We start from the raw sequence: 21488 nt of genomic DNA on the forward strand, positions 1-21488 counted from the left end.
CAGTGTTCTGGGCTGTGACCGGCCAGTGCTGCATGACAGGCTGAATCAGGCCCCCCGAGGCTAGGTGATATCGATCCCCAGCTGAGTTTTGCTGGTCTGGCCAGTCACCACTGGTCAGCACAAATCCTCAGGTGTGGCCTGGAGCCCCAGACTAAGGCACCCCCAGTGATCCAAGGGCTATTTCTCAGGAACCAAGGTGCAAGGCCACCCTTACTTAGGGGCAAGCTACATTCTTCTCCCCACACTCCTGTTACCTTCCTGGTGTAAATGAGTTGAGCAGATTATACTCCCATGCTGATCGTGGAGACCTACCCACCACCCTCACCTGTATGGTCACCCCCTCAGGCTGAGCTTTCCTGCCCAACTCACAGGGAAAAAGGAAGCATGGAATTTATGGGAGAAAGGAGAAATGCCCCATAAATCACCTCAGGGGAGGCTCCAAAATGCAGAAAAAGGAGACAGAAAGTGGGGGCATTCTCTCACTTCTTCCCAGGTGGAGCTAGATTGATTTTCCTTTTATTCAAACATCCGCCTTCCTTCTCTCATTTGATGAGTCACTGCGTGGCCTCCGTGTGTGCCTCAGGGGCTGCAGATCACGGGTGTGTGTGTACTCTGCTCAATCAAAGAGAACCCCGAGGAGCAATGACTGCCCTCACTTCCTGGGGTGCATGCTCCTTAGGGAATCCCAGACAGAGGAGGTGAAAACTGGGTTCACTGTGTGCTCAGAGGCACCTGCCAGGTATTGACAAGGATGCTGAATGAGGGCAGGTCTTTCAAGGAAATCCCACTGGAAGCTGTATTGTGAGCACCCTGAGACCAATACTGAGAAAGCGATCCTAGAAAGCTTTCAAACTAAGAGAGGTGACTACAGACCCAGGGGGAAACACCTGGTTCCATATCAACGGACTCTCAGCCGGGTCTCTCAGACCCACTGGGCCAGATGATCCAGGCGTAAATCCCTCTCTGTTCCTCACTGGAATTCTCCCAGGCTCACCCCCAACACCTACATTTTATACTAAGATTGCACGAGTTACATTTTACTCCAGTAGAGAAAAATTACTTTCTACAGGTAAAAAAAGAGACCGTTAGGAATAACTCCAAACCACTGACCGTGACGTTTACTGATGTACATGACAGGAAATCAAATAGCTTTTTAAATGCTTTTAACTAATTCAACAGAATGGCTTCTTCCAAATGGCATTTATCCTCAGAGCTAAATCTGCTGCAATAGCATTTTAAAGAACTATTTTTTTAATGCCCATGGATGAGCCAAAGGCTTTAAGAGTGAAGAAATCTGTGGTCCTCTGTGAAGAGTAGGTTTAGCATACAAAGGAGGGAGAGATGCAGGAGAATTAGGGATTTAATTGTACACATTATTTCACTCTAAAAATAAGAGCACTAAATTAATTTTAATGAGGACAGATTTTAACCATCAAAATCATAGCACCATTCAGCCATCAGCAAACGAGCTGCCATGTCCCATGTTCCTGCTAACATCTGTTTCCACCTTCCTAAATACTGAGTCACCATGGATCCCGCTGAGGGGGTGGGGTGGAGCAGGCCACCACGACTGGTCCTCAGAGTCAGGCCCCAAGAGCAAGAAGTGAGCAGCTTCCAGGCACCACACAACACCGCACGGCCTCACCAGGTGAGTGGCACCACACCACCCCCTCCGCCCCCACGGGAAGCACAAGTCATGGGGGCTGACGGAAGGGACACCCACCTGCCAGACCAAGTGCTCCCTGGTCCCCGGCGTCGCAGACAGGCAGACGCTGAGCACGATGGTGTGCGAGGCGGAGGTGAGGACGCTGGCGATGATGGCATCTCGCATGTTGAAGGGCAGCATGGTGTACACCACAAAAATGATGAAGAGGAAGAAGGACACCTGCAGACAGATGAGGAACAAGGACAGGGTGGGTCACCAAGAGGGCTGATACCCCAGGGTTCCCTCGTTCCTCCCCACTGATGGCTGCATAAAGCAACCCTAACGGTGCCCACCTAGGAAACGGTATTGACAACAGAAGACAGCGCAATCAAGCCAATCACTGGGCAACCATAAAGGATTAACCACTGTGATGCCAAAAAATCGTTCTTCTTCAACAACTTGAGATTTGCAGTTACGGTTTCCCGAACACTGTAAACATTTAGGTTAATCTGAGCACCTCACGGTGTCCTGGTGGTGCAAACGGTTAACCACTTGGCTACTGACTGAAAGATTGGTCATGTGACCACCTCAGAGCTGCCTTGGAAGGAAGGCCTGGGGATCTACTTCTGAAGCGTCATAGTAATAAAATCCCTGTGCAGCACAGTTCTACCCTGCGCACATGGAGTTGCTACAAGTTGGAAATGACTTGGCGGTGACTGGTTTGGTTTTGAGCACTTCGTGGGTATGAATGCAAAGCTGATCCTGTAAGGCCAGAGTTGTGTACCCGTACTTACAAACACGTACTGTGGATCCTTTGAGTTATTGATCACATTGTATTGGGAGACCCAGGGAGGGGAGACGGGTGTCGTCCAAAGGGCTGGTGAGAGCTGATGCTAAGAGCACGAATATGTAATAACACAGCTTCAGGAAGGACTTGGAGTGGAAAAGGAAACGGCTGAGGAGGTAAGAAAGCAGACTGCCTGTGTGACAAAATAAGCAGCAGAGAAGAAGATCATAAAAGGCTAAACGGCGAGGAATCAAGGAAAGGCAAGGACTGAGGGCAGGGAAACAGGAAAAAGAGCATTTGGGGGACATCATCCCACAACTGTTCATCCCCCCCCAAAAAAAGGGAAACCAAAGGAAGTTCCTTGCCCCACTTTCAATGCCTGGCCGGTGTTACCTTAAACGCACCCACTGATGGCTAGACAGGTTTCAGTGGTGCTTCCAGAGTAAGACAGACTAGGAAGAAAAGCCTGGTGATCTGCTTCTGAAAATTAGCCAGTGAAATCCATGTGGATCACAACGGTTCGATCCACAACCGATCACAGGGATGGTGCAAGACAGAGCAACATTTTCTCCACTGCGTGTGGGGTCACCACAAGTCGGGGGCTGAGTTGGTGGCAGTTAGGAGCGGGAACAAGGACAAACGTTCGGCACAGCACGAGAAGGGGAGCAGGCCGTTAAAGCAGCAGTTCCTTAGCCAGGCAGACGAGAGGGCGTGAGGAGGCTACTACGGGTGAGCAGATCCCAGTGGGCTTCAGGAGGGGCCAGCCGGGGAGGACGCCAGCTCGTTTCCCACCCTGCGTCGTCGCAGGAACTGCCTGTGTATTAAAATCTAAATCTAAAGTCGCCATTCCTCCCCATTTCAGAGCCCTGGTGGTGCAGTGGTTAAGAGCTAACCACAAAAAGTTCAGCAGTTTGAATCCACCAGCTGCCCCTTGGAAACCCCATGGGGCAGTTCTACTCTGTCCTGTACGGTTGCTATGAGTCGGAATCAACTCAATGGCTTTAGTTTTTTGTTTATCCATATTCCATTATTCAAGAAAAAAACAAAACCGTTGAGTCCATTTCAACTCAGGGGATCCTATGAGACAGATCAGAACTGCCCCGTAGCATTTTCTTGGCTGTAATCTTCATGGGAGCAGATCACCAGTTCTTCTGTGGTGCCAGTGAGTGGGTTCAAGCTGCCAACCTTTAGGGGGACTCACTATTCAAGGGAGGTGTCTTATGGACTGGGATTATAAACTGTCTCAGAAAAAAGGAGCCCATGAAAGATCCGCGTACATGCCTAGCAGTCCAGCTTGACCCCAAATTGCTCCCCTGCATTTCCCTCAGGGCCCTCCACCGGAACCCCACCCATTCGCACATCCAAACATGCGTGCAGGTCTCTGACAAGGAGCAGGGTCCTGGGGGTAGCGGGTGGGAGGGCACAACTCATCCCAAGGGCTCCATTCCAGGGAGGTCAGTCATGCCTGCCACCCAAGAGTTACAGTCCGGGTCCTCAGAGGGCACGCCTGCCACCCAAGAGTTACAGTCAGGGTCCTCAGAGGGCACGCCTGCCACCCAAGAGTTACAGTCCGGGTCCTCAGAGGGCACGCCTGCCACCCAAGAGTTACAGTCAGGGTCCTCAGAGGTCACGCCTGCCACCCGAGAGTTACAGTCCAGGTCCCCAGAGGTCACACCTGCCACCCGAGAGTTACAGTCCGGGTCCTCAGAGGTCATGCCTGCCACCCGAGAGTTACAGTCTGGCTCCTCAGAGGTCACGCCTGCCTCCCGAGAGTTACAGTCTGGGTCCTCAGAGGGCACGCCTGCCACCCGAGAGTTACAGTCTGGGTCCTCAGAGGGCACGCCTGCCACCCGAGAGTTACAGTCTGGGTCCTCAGAGGGCACGCCTGCCACCCGAGAGTTACAGTCAGGGTCCTCAGAGGTCATGCCTGCCACCCGAGAGTTACAGTCCAGGTCCTCAGAGGGCACGCCTGCCACCCGAGAGTTACAGTCAGGGTCCTCAGAGGTCATGCCTGCCACCCGAGAGTTACAGTCCGGGTCCTCAGAGGTCATGCCTGCCACCCGAGAGTTACAGTCCAGGTGCTCAGAGGGCACGCCTGCCACCCGAGAGTTACAATCAGGGTCCTCAGAGGTCACGCCTGCCACCCGAGAGTTACAGTCCAGGTCCTCAGAGGGCACGCCTGCCACCCGAGAGTTACAGTCAGGGTCCTCAGAGGTCATGCCTGCCACCGAGAGTTACAGTCCAGATCCTCAGAGGGCACGCCTGCCACCCGAGAGTTACAGTCCAGGTCCTCAGAGGTCACGCCTGCCACCCAAGAGTTACAGTCAGGGTCCTCAGAGGTCATGCCTGCCACCGAGAGTTACAGTCCAGGTCCTCAGAGGTCACACCTGCCACCCGAGAGTTACAGTCAGGGTCCTCAGAGGTCATGCCTGCCACCCGAGAGTTACAGTCCAGGTCCTCAGAGGGCACACCTGCCACCCGAGAGTTACAGTCCGGGTCCTCAGAGGTCATGCCTGCCACCCAAGAGTTACAGTCCAGGTCTTCAGAGGTCACACCTGCCACCCGAGAGTTACAGTCAGGGTCCTCAGAGGTCATGCCTGCCACCGAGAGTTACAGTCAGGGTCCTCAGAGGTCACACCTGCCACCCGAGAGTTATAGTCAGGGTCCTCAGAGGTCATGCCTGCCACCCGAGAGTTACAGTCCAGGTCCTCAGAGGGCACGCCTGCCACCCGAGAGTTACAGTCCAGGTCCTCAGAGGTCACGCCTGCCACCCGAGAGTTACAGTCAGGGTCCTCAGAGGTCATGCCTGCCACCGAGAGTTACAGTCCAGGTCCTCAGAGGTCACACCTGCCACCCGAGAGTTACAGTCAGGGTCCTCAGAGGTCATGCCTGCCACCCGAGAGTTACAGTCCAGGTCCTCAGAGGTCACACCTGCCACCCAAGAGTTACAGTCAGGGTCCTCAGAGGTCATGCCTGCCACCCGAGAGTTACAGTCCAGGTCCTCAGAGGGCACGCCTGCCACCCGAGAGTTACAGTCAGGGTCCTCAGAGGTCATGCCTGCCACCCGAGAGTTACAGCCCGGGTCCTCAGAGGTCATGCCTGCCACCCGAGAGTTACAGTCCAGGTCCTCAGAGGTCACACCTGCCACCCAAGAGTTACAGTCAGGGTCCTCAGAGGTCATGCCTGCCACCCGAGAGTTACAGTCCGGGTCCTCAGAGGTCATGCCTGCCACCCACGAGTTACAGTCCGGGTCCTCGGAGGGCACGCCTGCCATCCAAGAGTTACAGTCAGGGTCCTCAGAGGGCACACCTGCCACCCAAGAGTTACAGTCAGGGTCCCCAGAGGGCATGCCTGCCACCCAAGAGTTACAGTCAGGGTCCTCAGAGGTCACGCCTGCCACCCGAGAGTTACAGTCCAGGTCCTCAGAGGGCACGCCTGCCACCCAAGAGCTACAGTCAGGTCCTCGGAGGGCACGCCTGCCATCCAAGAGTTACAGTCAGGATCCTCGGAGGTCACGCCTGCCACCCGAGAGTTACAGTCAGGGTCCTCAGAGAGCACTCCTGCCACCCAAGAGTTACAGTCAGGTCCTCGGAGGGCACGCCTGCCATCCAAGAGTTACAGTCAGGGTCCTCAGAGGGCATGCCTGCCACCCAAGAGTTACAGTCAGGGTCCTCAGAGGGCACGCCTGCCACCCAAGAGTTACAGTCAGGTCCTCGGAGGGCACGCCTGCCATCCAAGAGTTACAGTCAGGGTTCTCGGAGGGCATGCCTGCCACCCAAGAGTTACAGTCAGGGTCCTCAGAGGTCATGCCTGCCACCGAGAGTTACAGTCCAGATCCTCAGAGGTCACGCCTGCCACCCGAGAGTTACAGTCAGGGTCCTCAGAGGTCATGCCTGCCACCCAAGAGTTACAGCCCGGGTCCTCAGAGGTCATGCCTGCCACCCAAGAGTTACAGTCCGGGTCCTCAGAGGTCATGCCTGCCACCCAAGAGTTACAGTCCGGGTCCTCGGAGGGCACGCCTGCCACCCAAGAGTTACAATCAGGTCCTCGGAGGTCACGCCTGCCACCCAAGAGTTACAGTCAGGTCCTCAGAGGTCACGCCTGCCACCCGAGAGTTACAGCCCGGGTCCTCAGAGGGCACCTTCCTGGTCCAGTGAGACAGTTGTGGAGGTGAATCCAGCTGCCTGGTGATAACCCGCAAGGAGAGGCCCACTGTAAACACGAAAGCCACCAGGGGTCCTCTTCAGGGAGCCAGCAGCCAGTGTCAGCCCCCTGTTCCACGCCCCTACACCCTCCTAATTCAGCCTGTATCTATAAGGGTCCTCGAGCCAAAAAAAAAAAAAAAGTGGGCCAACAGATTAAAACCAAAACCAAATCTGCAGCTACTGAGTCCCTTGCCTTGCCATGGCGACCCCATGTGTCACAGAACAGGGCTGCTCCGTCAGGTTTCTCGGTGGTAACCTTGACAGAAGCAGATCCCCAGGGCTTTCTTCTAAGGCAGCTGGATAGGTTCGAACTGATGGCGTTTAGGTGAGTAGCTGAGAGCAAACTTCTTGCACCACCTACCACAATGGTTATTTTTTTTCCTGGTGAATATATATAAACACTTTTACTTCTTTAAAAATAAATGACTTTGAAGACTTTTTCATCAAAGCATTAGCAATTAGCGGGACGTTCACATCACTCGTGCCATTCCACATATGAAAGGCGAAACGAAGGCAGACGCTTGTCCATACAGAGAGTTTACACGCGGAGAGGCAAAGCGGTGCCATTAGCTGCTGGGCAGTCGGCTCTGACTCACGTCTCAGTCTACAAGCTCCGTCGAAATGTGTCCACCACGGGTGAGCCTGCTGGTATCTGAAATACCAGCGGCACAGCTTCCAACGTCCCAGCAACACGCAGGCCACCACAGGGTGACAGGCTGACAGTCGGGTGGACTGAGTGTGGCTCAGAAGAAACAGGAACCCTTTAAGGAGCAGGTGCTGATCCGCACAGGCAGGCGGGGAGCCTCTCTGCTCGCGCGTTCCACAGGAAGGTATGCAGGATGAGCTCTCAGAGTCTAAACCCTAGAGTTTAAAACCTCTAACAACCAGCAGTATTGCAGTTGTCCAGGATTTCATTTGACTTGGACCCACAATCAACACCCATGGAAGCTGCAGTCAAGAAACCGAAGGATCATACTGTCCGATACATGTTATTTGGAGACTGGAAAAAACAATAAAAAGAAATCAAAGGATGTGTGGGAAAGCTGGACAAATGGAAATGGGGAACCCAAGGTTGAGAAGGGGAGAGTGTTGGCACATGGCGGGTTGGCAACCAATGTCACAAAACAATAAAATGAGAAACTAATTTGCTCTGTCAACCTTCACCTACAGTGCAATTTAAAATAAAAAGAAATCAAGAGTATCCAAAAAAAAAGAATCACTGCCGTCGAGTCGATTCCGACTCATAGGGACTCTATAGGACAGAGGAGAACTGCCCCATAGGGTTTCCAAGGAGCAGTTGGTGAATTTGAACTGTCGACCTTTTGGTTAGCAGCCAAGCTCTTAACCATTGCACTACCAGGGCTCCAAAAGATGTATAACTCGCTGCTGTTGAGTTGATTCTGATTCATAGCGACCCTATAGGACAGAGTAGAACTGCCCCATAGGGTTTCCAAGAAGCACCTGGTGGATTTGAACTGCTGAGCTTTTGGTTAGCAGCCGTAGCACTTAACCGCTACACCACCAGGTTTCCAAGTGATGTACAGCATTGGGTAAATTTACTGCAAAAGACCTCTTTAAAGTGTTCAAAAGCAAAGATGTCACTTTGATGAATAGGGTGGGTATCCCTAAAGCAAAATGCAATGAAAGCTGGACAATGAAAAAAAAGATCAAAGGAGAATTGACACATTTGAATTGTGGTGTTGGCAAAGAAGACTACTGAATATCCCAGGGACTGCCAGAAGAACAAACAAATCAGTCTTGGAGGAAGTACAGCCTCAATGACGTGGACTGATCGGGTGGCTGAAAGAATAGGCTCAAATATATCAATGATTGTGGGGATGGCACAGGACCAGGCAACGTTTCCCGCTCTCGTACATAAGGTCGCCATGAGTGGGAGCTGACTCAAAGGCACCCAACAACAACAGCAACAGCGAGCTCTAGCATTTACTGGGTGTTTCGTGTGCACGTCCCTTCCGAGCTTCCACCTGCAGCCTCACTTCATCTCTGCCATGACTCCCTGAGATCGAGGAGGTCCACCCCCGTTACAGAAAAGGGAGCTCTGGGCCCCAGAGACGGGAGGCTTGCCCGACATCCCACCCTCATCACCGTCGGAGCTCAAATTTGAATCCAGGAGTCTCAGGTTACCACCTGTGCTTATGAACGTTTTACAGCATTTCCCTCCTCTGTTAGATACAAATCTCAGTAATTAAGAGAGACCAAAACTTTAAAAACAAGTCCTAACAAGACACAAGTGCACACTAGCCGTTTCTTCCACTCGAGAGCCAGAATGACAGCGCGCACGCTCTTACTGCTGAGGAAACAACCTAGGGAAGAGCCTGGCCTGGGGCCCGAGGTCCTGAATTCCCCCAGTAAACGGGGTCTCTCTCTTTTTATTTATTTATTTATTGTGCTTTAAGTGAAAGTTTACAAGTCAGTCTCTCATACTTGCTGTGTACTCCCAGCTGCTCTCCCCCTAATGAGACAGCACACTCCTTTGCGCCCTGTATTTCCTGTGTCCGTTCAACCAGCTCCTGTCCCCCTCTGCCTTCTCATCTCCCTCCAGACAGGAAAAAAAAGAGCTGCCCCAAAAGTCTCCTGTGTCTACTTCAGCCAAGAAGCTCACTCCTCACCAGCATCATTTTCTGTTTGATAGTCCAGTCCAATCTCTGTCTGAAGAGTTGGCTTTGGGAATGGTTCCAGTCTTGGGCCAACAGAAGGTCTGGGGACCATGACCTCCGGGGTCCCTCTTAGTCTCAGACCATTAAGTCTGGTCTTTTTTCTAAACAGGGTCTCTCTAACAGTTCACTTCAAAACGGCTCCTATTTCAAAGACAGGCTCATACTCCCTCCTGAACATACATACCCTTTAGTTTGTGTTTACAGCATGAAACCAAAAAACCAAACCCACTGCAGACGGGTTGATTCCAACTCACAGTGACCCTACAGGACAGAGCAGAACTGACGTATAGGGTTTCCAAGGCTGTAATGACGGCACAGTGGTTAAGCATTTGGCTGCTAACCGAAAGGTCGGCAGTTTGAAACCCTCAGCCGCACTGCAGGAGAAAGATGTGGCAGTCTGCTTTCGTAAAGGTTTATAGCCTTGAAAACACTATGGGGCGGCTCTACTCTGTCCTGTAGGGCCACTATGAGTTGGAATTGATTCCATGGCCATGGGATTTTTCTTTCTTTCTTTTTTTTAAATCTTTATGGAAGCAGGTTGTCAGGTCTTTTTCCTGTGGAGCGGCTGGTGGGTTCAAACTGCTGACCTTTTGGTTAGCAGGTGGCACTTAACCATTGTGCCACCAGGGTTCCTGTTTATAGGATGTTGTTACAAATGTCCTCAAGTCGAGCTGGTTCTGACTCATACTGACCCTGTGTACAACAGAATGCAACACTGCCCGGCCCTGCGTCGTCCTCACAATTGTTGCTAAGTTTGAGCCCATTGTTTCAGCTGCTGTGTGTTACAGGATGCTGTTGTTGTTAGGTGCCTTCAAGTCAGTTCCGACTCATAGTGACCCTGTGTACAACAGAACAACTGCCAGGTCCTGAACCATCCTCACAATCATTGTTACATTTGAGCCCATCGTTGCAGCCACTGCGTCAGTCCATCTCGTTGAGTGTCTTCCTCTTTTTTGCTGACCCTCTACTAAGCATCGTGTCCTTCTCCAGGGACTAACCCCTTCTGATAATATGTCCAAAGTATGTGAGACAGTCTCGCTATCCTTGCTTCTAAAGAACAGTTTAATTGTACTTCTTCCAAGATAGACTTGTTCATTCTTTTGACAGTCCATGGTATATTCAATATTCTTCCCCAACACCATAATTCAAAGGCATTGATTCTTCTTTGATCTTTCTTATTCATTGTCCAGCTTTCACATGCCCACGAGGCAATTGAAAACACCATGGCTTGGGTCAGGTGCACCTTAGTCTTCAAGGTTACTTCTTTGCTTTTCAACACTTTAAAGAGGGCTTTAGCAGCAGATTTGCCCAATGCAATGAATGCATCTTTGGTCTCTTGACTGCCGTTTCCATGGGCGTTGACTGCGGATTCAAGTAAAATGAAATCCTTGACAACTTCAATCTTTTCCCCATCTATCATGATGTGGCTTATTGGTCCAGTTGTGAGGATTTTTGTTTTCTTTACGTCGAGGTGTAATCGATACTGAAGGCTGTGGTCTTTCATCTTCATCCGTAAGTGCTTCAACTCCTCTTCACTTTTAACAAGCAAGGTTGTGCATATCGCAGGTTGTTAAAGGATAAAAACCAAACCCACTGCCGTCAAGTCGAATCCGACTCATAGCGACCCTTTAGGACAGAGCAGAACTGCCCCATAGAGTTTCCAAGGAGCACCTGGTGGATTCGAACTGCCGACCTCTTGATTAGCAGCTGTAGCACTTAACCACTATGCCACTGGGGTTTCCAAAAGGTAAATAACAATCTACAATGAGCGTTTAGGAAATTCATGAATCAGAGAAAATACTGGAGAACAAGGAGCTGAAGCTGGGTGTTAGAGGCTGAGCAGCAGCACAGATCCTGCTAAGCTGGGTTTCTCAGGCTCGGCCCTACTGACATTTTGGGCTGAATAATTCCTTGTTGTGGGCAGTCTGGGCATTGTAAGATATTTAGCAGCATGGCTGGTGTCCACCCACTGAATGTCAGTAGGACCCCCACATTTGTGACAGCTAAAAATGTCTCCAGCTGTCACCAAATCGTCTGTAGGGGCCAAAACCGCCCCCAGCTGAGAGCCACTGAGTTACAGGAGAGGTTTCTTTCAGGAAGGAGAAAAACAATTGTTGCTGGCTCGCGCCTTCTCAGAAAATTAAACATACTTTGGGGTCCACGATATCGACCCAATTTACAAAAAAAAAAAAAAAAAATCTTAAGATATTATTATTTCTAAATATAACATTTACACAAAACTTTTACTCCGGAAGAGGTACTGAATGAATGTTATCAAGTATCAGATTTGAACAATCAATTACGAAAGAAACCATCTCCTTTACAACTCTGTCTTCTTCTTCTTCTAATGCAAAGCCTGTAGCATTTCTCTGAAATTATTATAACTTTCGAAAAGCTTCGTTTGGGGCAACTTTACATTTCTAACATTGTCTCAATTAATATGCCCAGGTTCTGTAAACATTTGAGCTTTAAAACAGAATAACCAAACGGGGAGTACACCTTCGGCTTTCCGAACACAGTTTTTGTTGCTGTTGTTAGGTGCCCTGGAGTTGGTTCCAGCTCACAGCGACCCTAGGTACAAGTGAACGAAACACTCCCAGCCCTGCACCATCCTCACAATCGCTGTTAGGCTTGAGCCCACTGTCGCAGCCACTGTGTCAGTCCACCTCGTTGAGGGTCTTCCTCTCTTTCGTTGACCCTGTACTTTACCCATCATGATGTCCTTCTCCAGGGACGGGTCCTGAACACAGCGGCTCTTGTTAAATATTCATTTTCAGACAAGGTGAATTTTTAAGGTCAGTTGAGCAAAGTGCAGGGCGGTTCGTTCGTGATACCCGTAGCAGCCTTCAGGAGGCTGGGCAGCGTCCCCCAGCTGCACAGAGAGGAAGAAAGTCAAGCACGGGTTCAAGTTCCACAAGAGAAGTGTCTTCACTTTTTATTACTCGCAGAGGGTGCTAAACTTTTCAGTCTCTTTCCAATACTTCAAAAATGACCATATGTAAAATCAAAATGGATTTGGCACATGGAGACACTGTGTGGGTAAGAAGCTCCCAAAGACGGATCAGACATGGGGTTTCCATGTTACTGTGGGGACATTTCTGTGACTGAGATTCCTGGTGGAGGTACTTCCTTCCAGAGTCTGAAGAGAGAGAAGCCCTGGACCCACCACTGCCCTGCTGCATAGAAACTCCTGACTAACACAAATACCTGAAATGGCAGCAGAAGTCCCAAGAAAACCCCGATTTTGTGTTTCTCTTAACTCCAGTCCTGCATTTGCCTTTTTCAAAACATAAGAACACCTTCCCACAGATCTCCTGCACCCACCTCAAGCTGAGCAAGTTTCAAACCAGCTCATAACTACTCCTTTACGTTTTCCTCTTGAAGGATCATGCCCTTCTGCCTGTGACGGTCCAAACACCCCAGGTGCAGGCCCTGGAGCATGCCCTTTGCCAGTTCTCTCTCCTTCACATGTACAACCATGAACAAGGTCTTCTCGCCTGAGGGCTCCAGCTCATGGAGTCCTTCTCTCTGCTTCACCCTATCTTCGCTGCGCTGTGCTGGCTCATCACCTTCCCACTGTGAAGGAATATTCTCTCACTTCCTCTTCTCCCCATGTTCACAACAGAGAGCCAGAGTGTTTATCTTTATTAGCTCCTCAGGCTGCCAGAACAACTTACCACAAACTGGATGGCTTAAAACAACAGAAATGCCCTGGGCTCCGACTCTGCCTTCAGAGTCTCAGAGCTTACCCGCAAGGAGCAGATGGACCCCTTCCCATCCCCACTCAACTCCCCCTTCTCACAGCACATCAACTGACAGGAACTATGCTTGCTCTGCCTTCCCACAACACAAATGCTTCCAAAGAAGGTCTCTTCTGAAGAGGTCAGAAGGCAAGAGTTGAGTGGAATTTTGTCACTGCTTTCCCCTGAAGGAACCTGGTTTGCCCAAAGAAGCTCATTTTGTTCCTGGAAGACAGGCAGTGCTCTTAGTTCCTTGCCTTGTAGACGATCCTCATATGGCATCTGTCTTCTCCAGTTTGTGTCTCTGTGTCTAATCTGCTCTTTTTATAACTCAGAAGTGATTAGGTTTAGAACCCACTCTACTCAGGTATGACCCAATCAATTTAACAAAGAAAACTTTATTTCCAAACAGTATTACATTCACAGGTATAGGTTAGGATTCGAGCACATAGTTTTGGGGGTCACAATTCAATCCATAACATGCCTTGTGCTCCATCCCCAAGTCAGGGATTCAAATTAAAAGTCCAGAATGTCAAGGTTATTTAAAGTTTGTTGTTGTGTTGCTGTTAGGTGCATCGAGTCGGTTCTGAGTCATAGCAACCCCATGTACAACAGAACGAAACACTGCCCAGTCCTGTGCCATCCTCACAGTCATTGTTATGCTTGAGCCCATTGTTGCAGCCGCTGTGTCAATCCATCTCATTCAAAGTCTTCCGCTTTTTCACTGGCCCTCTACTTTACCAAGCATGGTGTCCTTCTCCAGGGACTCATCTCTCCTGATAATATGTCCAAAGTATGTGAGACATAGCCTCAGTCTCGACGTCCGTGCTTCTAAGGAGCGTTCTGGTTGCACTTCTTCCAACACAGATTTGTTCCTTCTTTTGGCAGTCCGTGGTACATCCAATATTCTTCGCCAACACCACAACTGAAAGGTGTCAGTTCTTCTTCAATCCTCCTTATTCATTGTCCAGCTTTCACTTGCATGTGATGCAATCGAAAATACTGCGGCTTGGGTCAGGGGCACCTTAGTCTTTAAGGTGACATCTCTGCTTTTCAACACTTTAAAGAGGTTTTTTTGCAGCAGCTTTGCCTTATGCAATGCATCTTTTAATTTCTTGACTGCTGCTTCCATGGGTGTTGATTGTGGATCCAAGTAAAATGAAATCCTTGACAACTTCAATCTTTTCCCCATTTATCATAATATCGTTTATTGGTCCAGCTGTGAGGATTTTTGTTTATGTTGAGGTGTAATCCATACTGAAGGCTGTGATCTTTGATCGTCATCAGTAAGTGCTTCAAGTCCTCTTCACTTTCAGCAAGCAAGGTTGTGTCATCTGTGTATCGCAGGTTATTAATGAGTCTTCCTCCAGTCTTGATGCCCTGTTCTTCTTCATATAGTCCAGCTTCTCGGATTATTTGTTCAGCATACAGATTAAATAGGTGTGGGGAAAGACTACGACCCTGACGCACACCTTTCCTGACTTTAAACCACTCAGTATCCCCTTGTTCTGTTCGAACGACTGCCTCTTGATCTATCAACACATTCCTCATGGACATAATTAAGTGTTCCAGAATTTCTGTTCTTCACAAAGTTATTCATAGTTTGTTATGATCCACACAGTCGAATGCCTTAGCATAGTCAATAAAACACAGGTAAACATCTTTCTGGTATTCTCTGACATCTGTCAGGATCCATCTGACATCAGCAAGGATATCCCTGGTTCCATGTCCTCTTCTGAATCCAGCTTGAATTTCTGGCAGTTCCTTGTCAATATTCAAAACAGCCACTTTTGAATGATCTTCAGCAAAATATTACCGGCATGTGATACTAATGATATCATTGGATAATTTCCACATTCAGTTGGATCACCTTTCTTGGGAATAGGCATAAATCTGGATCTCTTCCAGTTGGTTGGCCAGGTAGCTCTCTTCCAAATTTCTTGGCACAGAAGAGTGAGCACTTCCAGCACTGAATCCGTTTGTTGAAACATCTCAATCGGTAGTCCCCCAATTCCAGGAGCCTTGGTTTTCACCAATGCCTTCAGCGCAGCTTGGACTTATCCTTCAGTACCGTTCAGTTTCTGATTTTACGCTTCCACCTGAAGTGGCTGAACTTTGACCAATTCTTTTTGGTACAGTGACTTTGTGTATTCCTTCCATTTTCTTTAATGCTTCCTACGTCATTTAATATTTTCCCCACAGAATCCTTCATTATTGCGACTCGAGGCTTAAAGCTTTTCTTCAGTTCTTTCAGCTTGAGAAATGCTGAGTATGTTCTTTCCTTTTGGTTTCCTAACTTCAGGTCTTTGCACATATCATCATAACACTCTTTGTCTTCTGGAGCTGCCCTTTGAAATAGTCTATCCAGCTCTTTCACTTCATGAAAGAAATGATGAAGCAATTTAAAGTTTATGAACCAAAATTATTTCATAAAGATGAAAAAAAATTCTTTTGGATTGCGTAACAGAAAATTACTTTGAACATGAAGATGAGCTGAGCTAGAACTTAAGCAAGGGTGACAGAGCCACGGAAATGGGTTTGGCTTGACTCTCCAGAAACCAGGTCCACTGTGGTCACATATCATCTCAGGCCTCTGGTAAGATGCCTGTGGAATTTCACAGAGATACTTCATATTTCTTTCATAGTCCAATGCCAAGCAAAAAGCTCCCCGACATGCCAACAGTAGCTTAAAAGATGGAGCTTCTGGTTTTTCCTTTGAAATGGTGCCTCAGCTCTAATATCTTAATGAAGCTTAGCTATTTATTCCATTTTCTTCTAGAATATATAAACAAGCATCATTAGCGAGAGAATCAGGATTAGTTATCTAAATAGCCGTGGTTCTGTCCAGAAATAGCCTGTCAGAGAAGTATTTCCTATTTTTGTTATGCTAATAATGTTAAGGAAACCCTGGTGGCATACCAATTAACCACTATGGCTGCTAACCAAAGGGTCGGCAGTTCAAATCTGCCAGGCGCTCGTTGGAAGCTCCATGGGGCAGTTCTACTCTGTCCTACAGGGTCGCTATGAGTCAGAATTGACTCGACAGCACCGGGTTTGGTTTTTGGTTTGAATAGTATTAAGGGAAATAACATCCCCGTGATGTACTGTACACCTTTTATAACAAGATGCAGAGCAATTCAAATCATTTTCAGCTCTAACAAACCTCTGAGAAATTATAAAAAAAAAAAAAGATCATGTTATTTAAAGTAGTAGCTTACCTTTCCACGACACATAGATTTTACCAAGAACTGTTTAGGTCCTGGGGTAGCACAAACACTTTGCACTGGACTACTAAGCTAAAGGTTGGTGATGAAAACCCACTGAGAAGTGTCACGGAAGAAAGCCTGGCAACCTCCTTCTGTAAAGACAGCCAAGAAAACCCCGTGAAGCAGTTCTTGCCTGTAACACACAGGGTCGCCATGAGTCAGAACTGACGTGACAGCAAATGCTTGGTTACCTACAATATCAGAAGGTGGTTCTTACAAGAGTTTTGCATTTCCGAAAATCATTTTTATTTCAGGATATAACTAGAAATGTCAAATTTTAATAAAAACCTGCCTAAGGACAAGATAGAATTCTTAAACATATTTATCTGGTCGAGCATTCTGGAAGGTAAGTTGTAAATTCAAAGGAAAAATTTCTCACTGGAGATATTATTTCCATCTCAAAGAATTCGATGTTTCTTAGAATGTTTTTCCAGTTACTAGTGAGAACATTTTTTAAAAAAAAACTTTCTGAAAACAGTCAGAAAGCTACCTAGCCAGTAATGGGCTTTACCTTTTTAAAAATCAAAATATGCAAAATGAGGTATTTCTCTTATCACATAGATTAGTATTTTCTTAGCTTGTGCCTTGATTATACTTCATCTAAGGGTTACTGACATTTTGGAGTACAAATATCACAAACGGTGTATAAGATTCTTTTCTTAACTGCAGTACCTTCCATCATCCTTCCAATGTTCACAGTTAAACCACGGGCCAATTTGAAGGCACACTTACACACACATGAGTCCCTCTGTTGCACAAATGCCTAAGCACTCCACTACTAGCTGAAAGGTTGGTGGTTTGAACTCACCCACCTCTGAAGTGCCTCGGAAGACAAGCCTGGTGATCTGCTTCCGAAAGGTCACGGCCTTGAAAACCCTATGGAGCAGTTCCACTCTGCACACATGGGATCGCCGTGAGTCAGAACCTACTCGATGGAAACTAACAACCATCACAAAGTTGCCCTGTGCACCTTGATATTCTCACTCATCACAGGGAGCATGTGGTGCCCAGCAACACACGCTGTCTCTTTCTTCAGTTGTACCCACTTCTCAGCTTCAGAGGAAAATCAGGAAGCCCTTTGGTCCACAGCTTTTGTGTGAACGAACTACAGGAAGGAGGGCCAGAACTCTTTTGTTAGTTCTACTCTGCATCCATGGGGTCGCTATACGTGGGAATCAACTTGATGGCAACCAACAGCCAACACACACACACACACACACACACACACACACACACACACACACTCTGAAGAGTCCACCCCATTGAAATTCTATCCTCAGCTCTGGTGCTAAGCCAAGAAGCCACCTCTTCCCAGGTAAAAGACAGAGGCTGATCCACAAGGACAAAATCAAGGGAAAGTGACCTCGTCTGCCCCCAGCCACCAACTCCTCCAAGGAAAGTGTCATCCTCAAACTCACCGTCCTCCTCCTGGAGACCCACATCCCTGACACTGCCACCCTTCCTGCCCAAAGCTGCTCAGGCCTGACAGCAAAGTGGATCCCTCTCTCTTTCTTCCAGCAGCAATCACCTTTCTGTCAACCCTGACGCCAGCGCTCCCATCATTTGATTTTAAACACTTCAAGGTTATTTTCTAAATTTCTATTCAGCTTCATTTCTACTAAATAAGCACAAAGGACCAGGCCAACAATTACCGACAGCAGGTTCACACAGGCTTCACACAAGCTCCTCAGTGAGCTCATTACTCCATTCTGCCATCACCATGACTGACAAGGGTGCTCATTTCAAAGGAGGTCACCATACTCGCCATCTGAGTCATCAAATCACAGAGTAGTAAGTCAGTGTCTGAACACTTTAAGCAGGGCCCCATCTTCCTTACTGTGCAAAGCATACTTAGAAATTCTTGGAAATGAACGTTGTACCACTCCAAAAACACTTTACGACCATAATTCAATAACCCAGGGGCACCTGATGACTAATAATATGAGAGAGAGTTTTCCTACACAGTTATCTTCAGCCCAGAACTCTTTCTGAATATCATCGCTATAGAACACGAAAACATTTCTTTAAACATTATATCATTAAACAAAGGAACCCATATTATCTTCTCTGACGGAAGGCGTGGATTCAAAGCGGTAATGATGGAACCATGAATCACTGGGTAGCTTTCATTCTTCTTCTGAAAATGTTATTCAGACTCAGAGAGATTGATGATGGTATCAGAAGTAAAACAATAGCTTTCACTGTGCCTTTTTTACTTAAAATAGGTAGGAGGTATATCATACATTTTTAAAAGCTTGAGAAAAAAGAACAATAGGAAATTAAAAAAAAATTTTTTAAATCTGACAACATTCCAGGGAAACAGAGATGGCCGGCTGTGTTCTACAGCCCTTCTGCTGGGCTTCACCCCAGTCCCACCTGGTGCGGGCAACGACCGATGTGTTTTCCCAGCTACGGTCCCTTCTCTGCCTCCCAATTCCTTGTTCAGCTTTGGATATCCATCTACCTGTGTGTGTTATCTCCCCTTCTTCACGCCTCACTTGTATCATCATTTATTCTTCAGCATGTATTTTATCTCTGTCTCCAGGAGGCATATTATTAGCTATTATGGATTCTACGCACTACCCATCTGTCAGTTTGTCATACTGTGGTTGCTTGTATGTTGCTGCGATGCTGGAAGCTATGCCACCAGTATTTCAAATACCAGCAGGGTCATCCATGGTGGACAGGTTTCAGCAGAGCTTCCAAACTAAGACTGACTAGGAAGAAGGGCCTGGTGATCTGCTTCCGAAAATTAGCGAATGAAACCTCCATAGATTACAACAGAGCACTGTCTGACTTGCTGGCTTTGAACACATGACCAAGAGGGATCGATCACTGTAGGAGGACATCATGTTTGACTAAAGAGAGGGCCAGAGCAGGCAAAGGAGACACTGGGTGAGACAGACTGGCACAACAGCCACAAAGACGGACTCAAACATGCTGATGATCGTGAGGATAACACAGGACCAGGTAACATTTTGTTTTTTCATAACCTCACCGTGAGTTGGAGCAGACTCACAGGCAGCCAAAAACAACAATAAAATTACAAGGTCCCTGTTCTCGAGACACTTGAAATCTCTTGAAGTGAAGGACACATCCCCAACACGCCCACTCACTTCCCACATACCTTCCTTCCCCCGATGCAAACGTAACAACTGCGGAGTCTACCTGCAAGTCTGCTCTTCTCAGAATTGGCATCTGCAGACTCTGCACCGTAATTAACAAGCTGCTGTCTTAATGTCTGAATTTGGGCCACCCTTTCCACCCTTACTGTTAAAGCATTTAACTGTGTCCCCTGGGCCTGGAAGGAGAGTATGCTGTTCCCACTTTATACTCCCATTTCCCACACGCTTGTTGTTGTTGGATGACATCCAGTCATCCAACTCATAGTGGCCCCACGTACAACAGAATGAAATGCTGCCTGGTCCTACACCGTCCTCACAATCCTTGTTATGCTTCAGCCCATGGTTGCAGCCACGCTGTCAATCCATCTTGTTGAGGGTCTTCCTCTTTTTTGCTGACACTCTACTTTACCAAGCATGATGTCCTTCTCCAGGGGCTGATACCTCCTGATTACATGTGGAAGTACATGAGACAAAGTCTCACCATCCTCACTTCTGAGGAGCACACATTACCTGTTCAGATTTTTAAAGACCTGATTTGGAGAGTGGTTCCATGGCCAGCACAAAAATGAGACCACAGGACATTCTTGCATTTTTCTCAGTGAGGCACAGCTTCTCAATGCAGGAATCATGTAGAATACATTATGAGTCTACAAGTCCTTCTTCTCTCCCTGCCCTTGCGTGGAACTTCCTCACCCCATTCACGTTGGACTAGGCCATGGGACTTAACTTTGAGTAAAGGGATAGGGAAGAACTAACAGTGTCCCAGCTCAGAACTGACTCTTTAAGAAGCTTCCACTAGTCCTCTTAGAACTGTGGCCTTCCACAAGAGGAACAAGGCTCAGAAAGTCAAATCACTGTCAACTGAGTCTTGGACTGAAGGTGAGCCCTGGTGAGACTAGCATATTTCAGATAAACAGCAGACAACCTGCAGAGCTGTCGGTATGAAAATGAAAAAAACCAAACCTATTGCTGTTCATTGCTGTCAAGTCAATTCCGACTCATAGAGACCCTATAGGACAGTATAAAGCTGCCCCATAGGGTTTCCAAGGAGCAGCTGGTGGGTTCCAATTCCATCCTTTTGGTTAGCGGCCAAGATCCTAACTACTGTGCCACCAGGGCTCTGTGGGTATGAACTAAGTTATTATTTCTATAAGCCACTGAGATTTGGGGACTGTTTGCTATTCTGCATTGCCAGAGCAAAACCTGACAAATACAACATTTGGTATCAGAAGTCAGGTGTTGTGATAACACAAACCTAGAATATGTGCTATGCCTTTGGGATTGGCAAGGGATGTGTTACACGGCCCTGGCAAGATGTGCAGCAACTGGCAAAACAATTGGTCAACATGACTTCTAAGACAGCCAACTTGTCAAAAACGCCCGGCTTTACACAGTCTTTGAACTGAATGATAGCATGTTTAGAAAAAGTAGAAGAATGGAGAAAAGGTAGAGCTTTCTCAGAAATATTTCTCAGTCCACAGAAAGAACATCATACCACCTAAAACTGATCTTTGGTCAATCTCAAAATATTTCACAAGTAAAATTTATTGACAAGTATTGTTTTATTTTACAACTAGGAAAAGCAAAGTGCTGAGGGGTTAAGTGCTTTGTCCTCGGTCATAAAGCAGCATAGGAACAGGCCACGATCTCCTGCTGCAGCTCAAAGTCTATACCAACATAATCCCTGAAGGTTAATGGAATACCACTAGGTAAGTTTCTCTCTGGGCACGGGGTATTCATTTATTCAAAATAAAAAGAACTCTGAGGATCCATCTGCCTTACCAAAAACAACCTCTTCCCACACCATGAAGCTCTTCCTTAAAAAAATCATTGTTCTCATCAAATGCAAAGAAAGAAAAGAGAAAATTCATCTGGGAGCAATCAGGCAAAGTAAGGTTTATTAGAAAGGGTCTACTTACAGTTTTCTGGTTACATGATTAGAAAGTAACATGCTCTTTGATTTCTTATTTCTTTCTGGAGCTCGCAAGTAACATTCTGCCTTCGGACCTTAGATTTTTACAGAAGTGGCTCCATTAACATTT

General features: G+C 47.6%; 1 protein-coding gene across 1 annotated transcript in view; it reads right to left on the reverse strand.

The window, feature by feature from the left end:
* Positions 1-21488, reverse strand: part of ADCY2 (adenylate cyclase 2) — a 515387-nt gene that overhangs the window by 358106 nt on the left and 135793 nt on the right. The window contains exon 3 of the mRNA XM_010588063.2: positions 1724-1885. Coding sequence (XP_010586365.2) covers positions 1724-1885 — 162 coding nt within the window. The remainder of the gene's footprint in view (positions 1-1723; positions 1886-21488) is intronic.

This window comes from Loxodonta africana, chromosome 2, assembly GCF_030014295.1.
Source record: "Loxodonta africana isolate mLoxAfr1 chromosome 2, mLoxAfr1.hap2, whole genome shotgun sequence".
Classification (NCBI taxonomy): domain Eukaryota; kingdom Metazoa; phylum Chordata; class Mammalia; order Proboscidea; family Elephantidae; genus Loxodonta; species Loxodonta africana.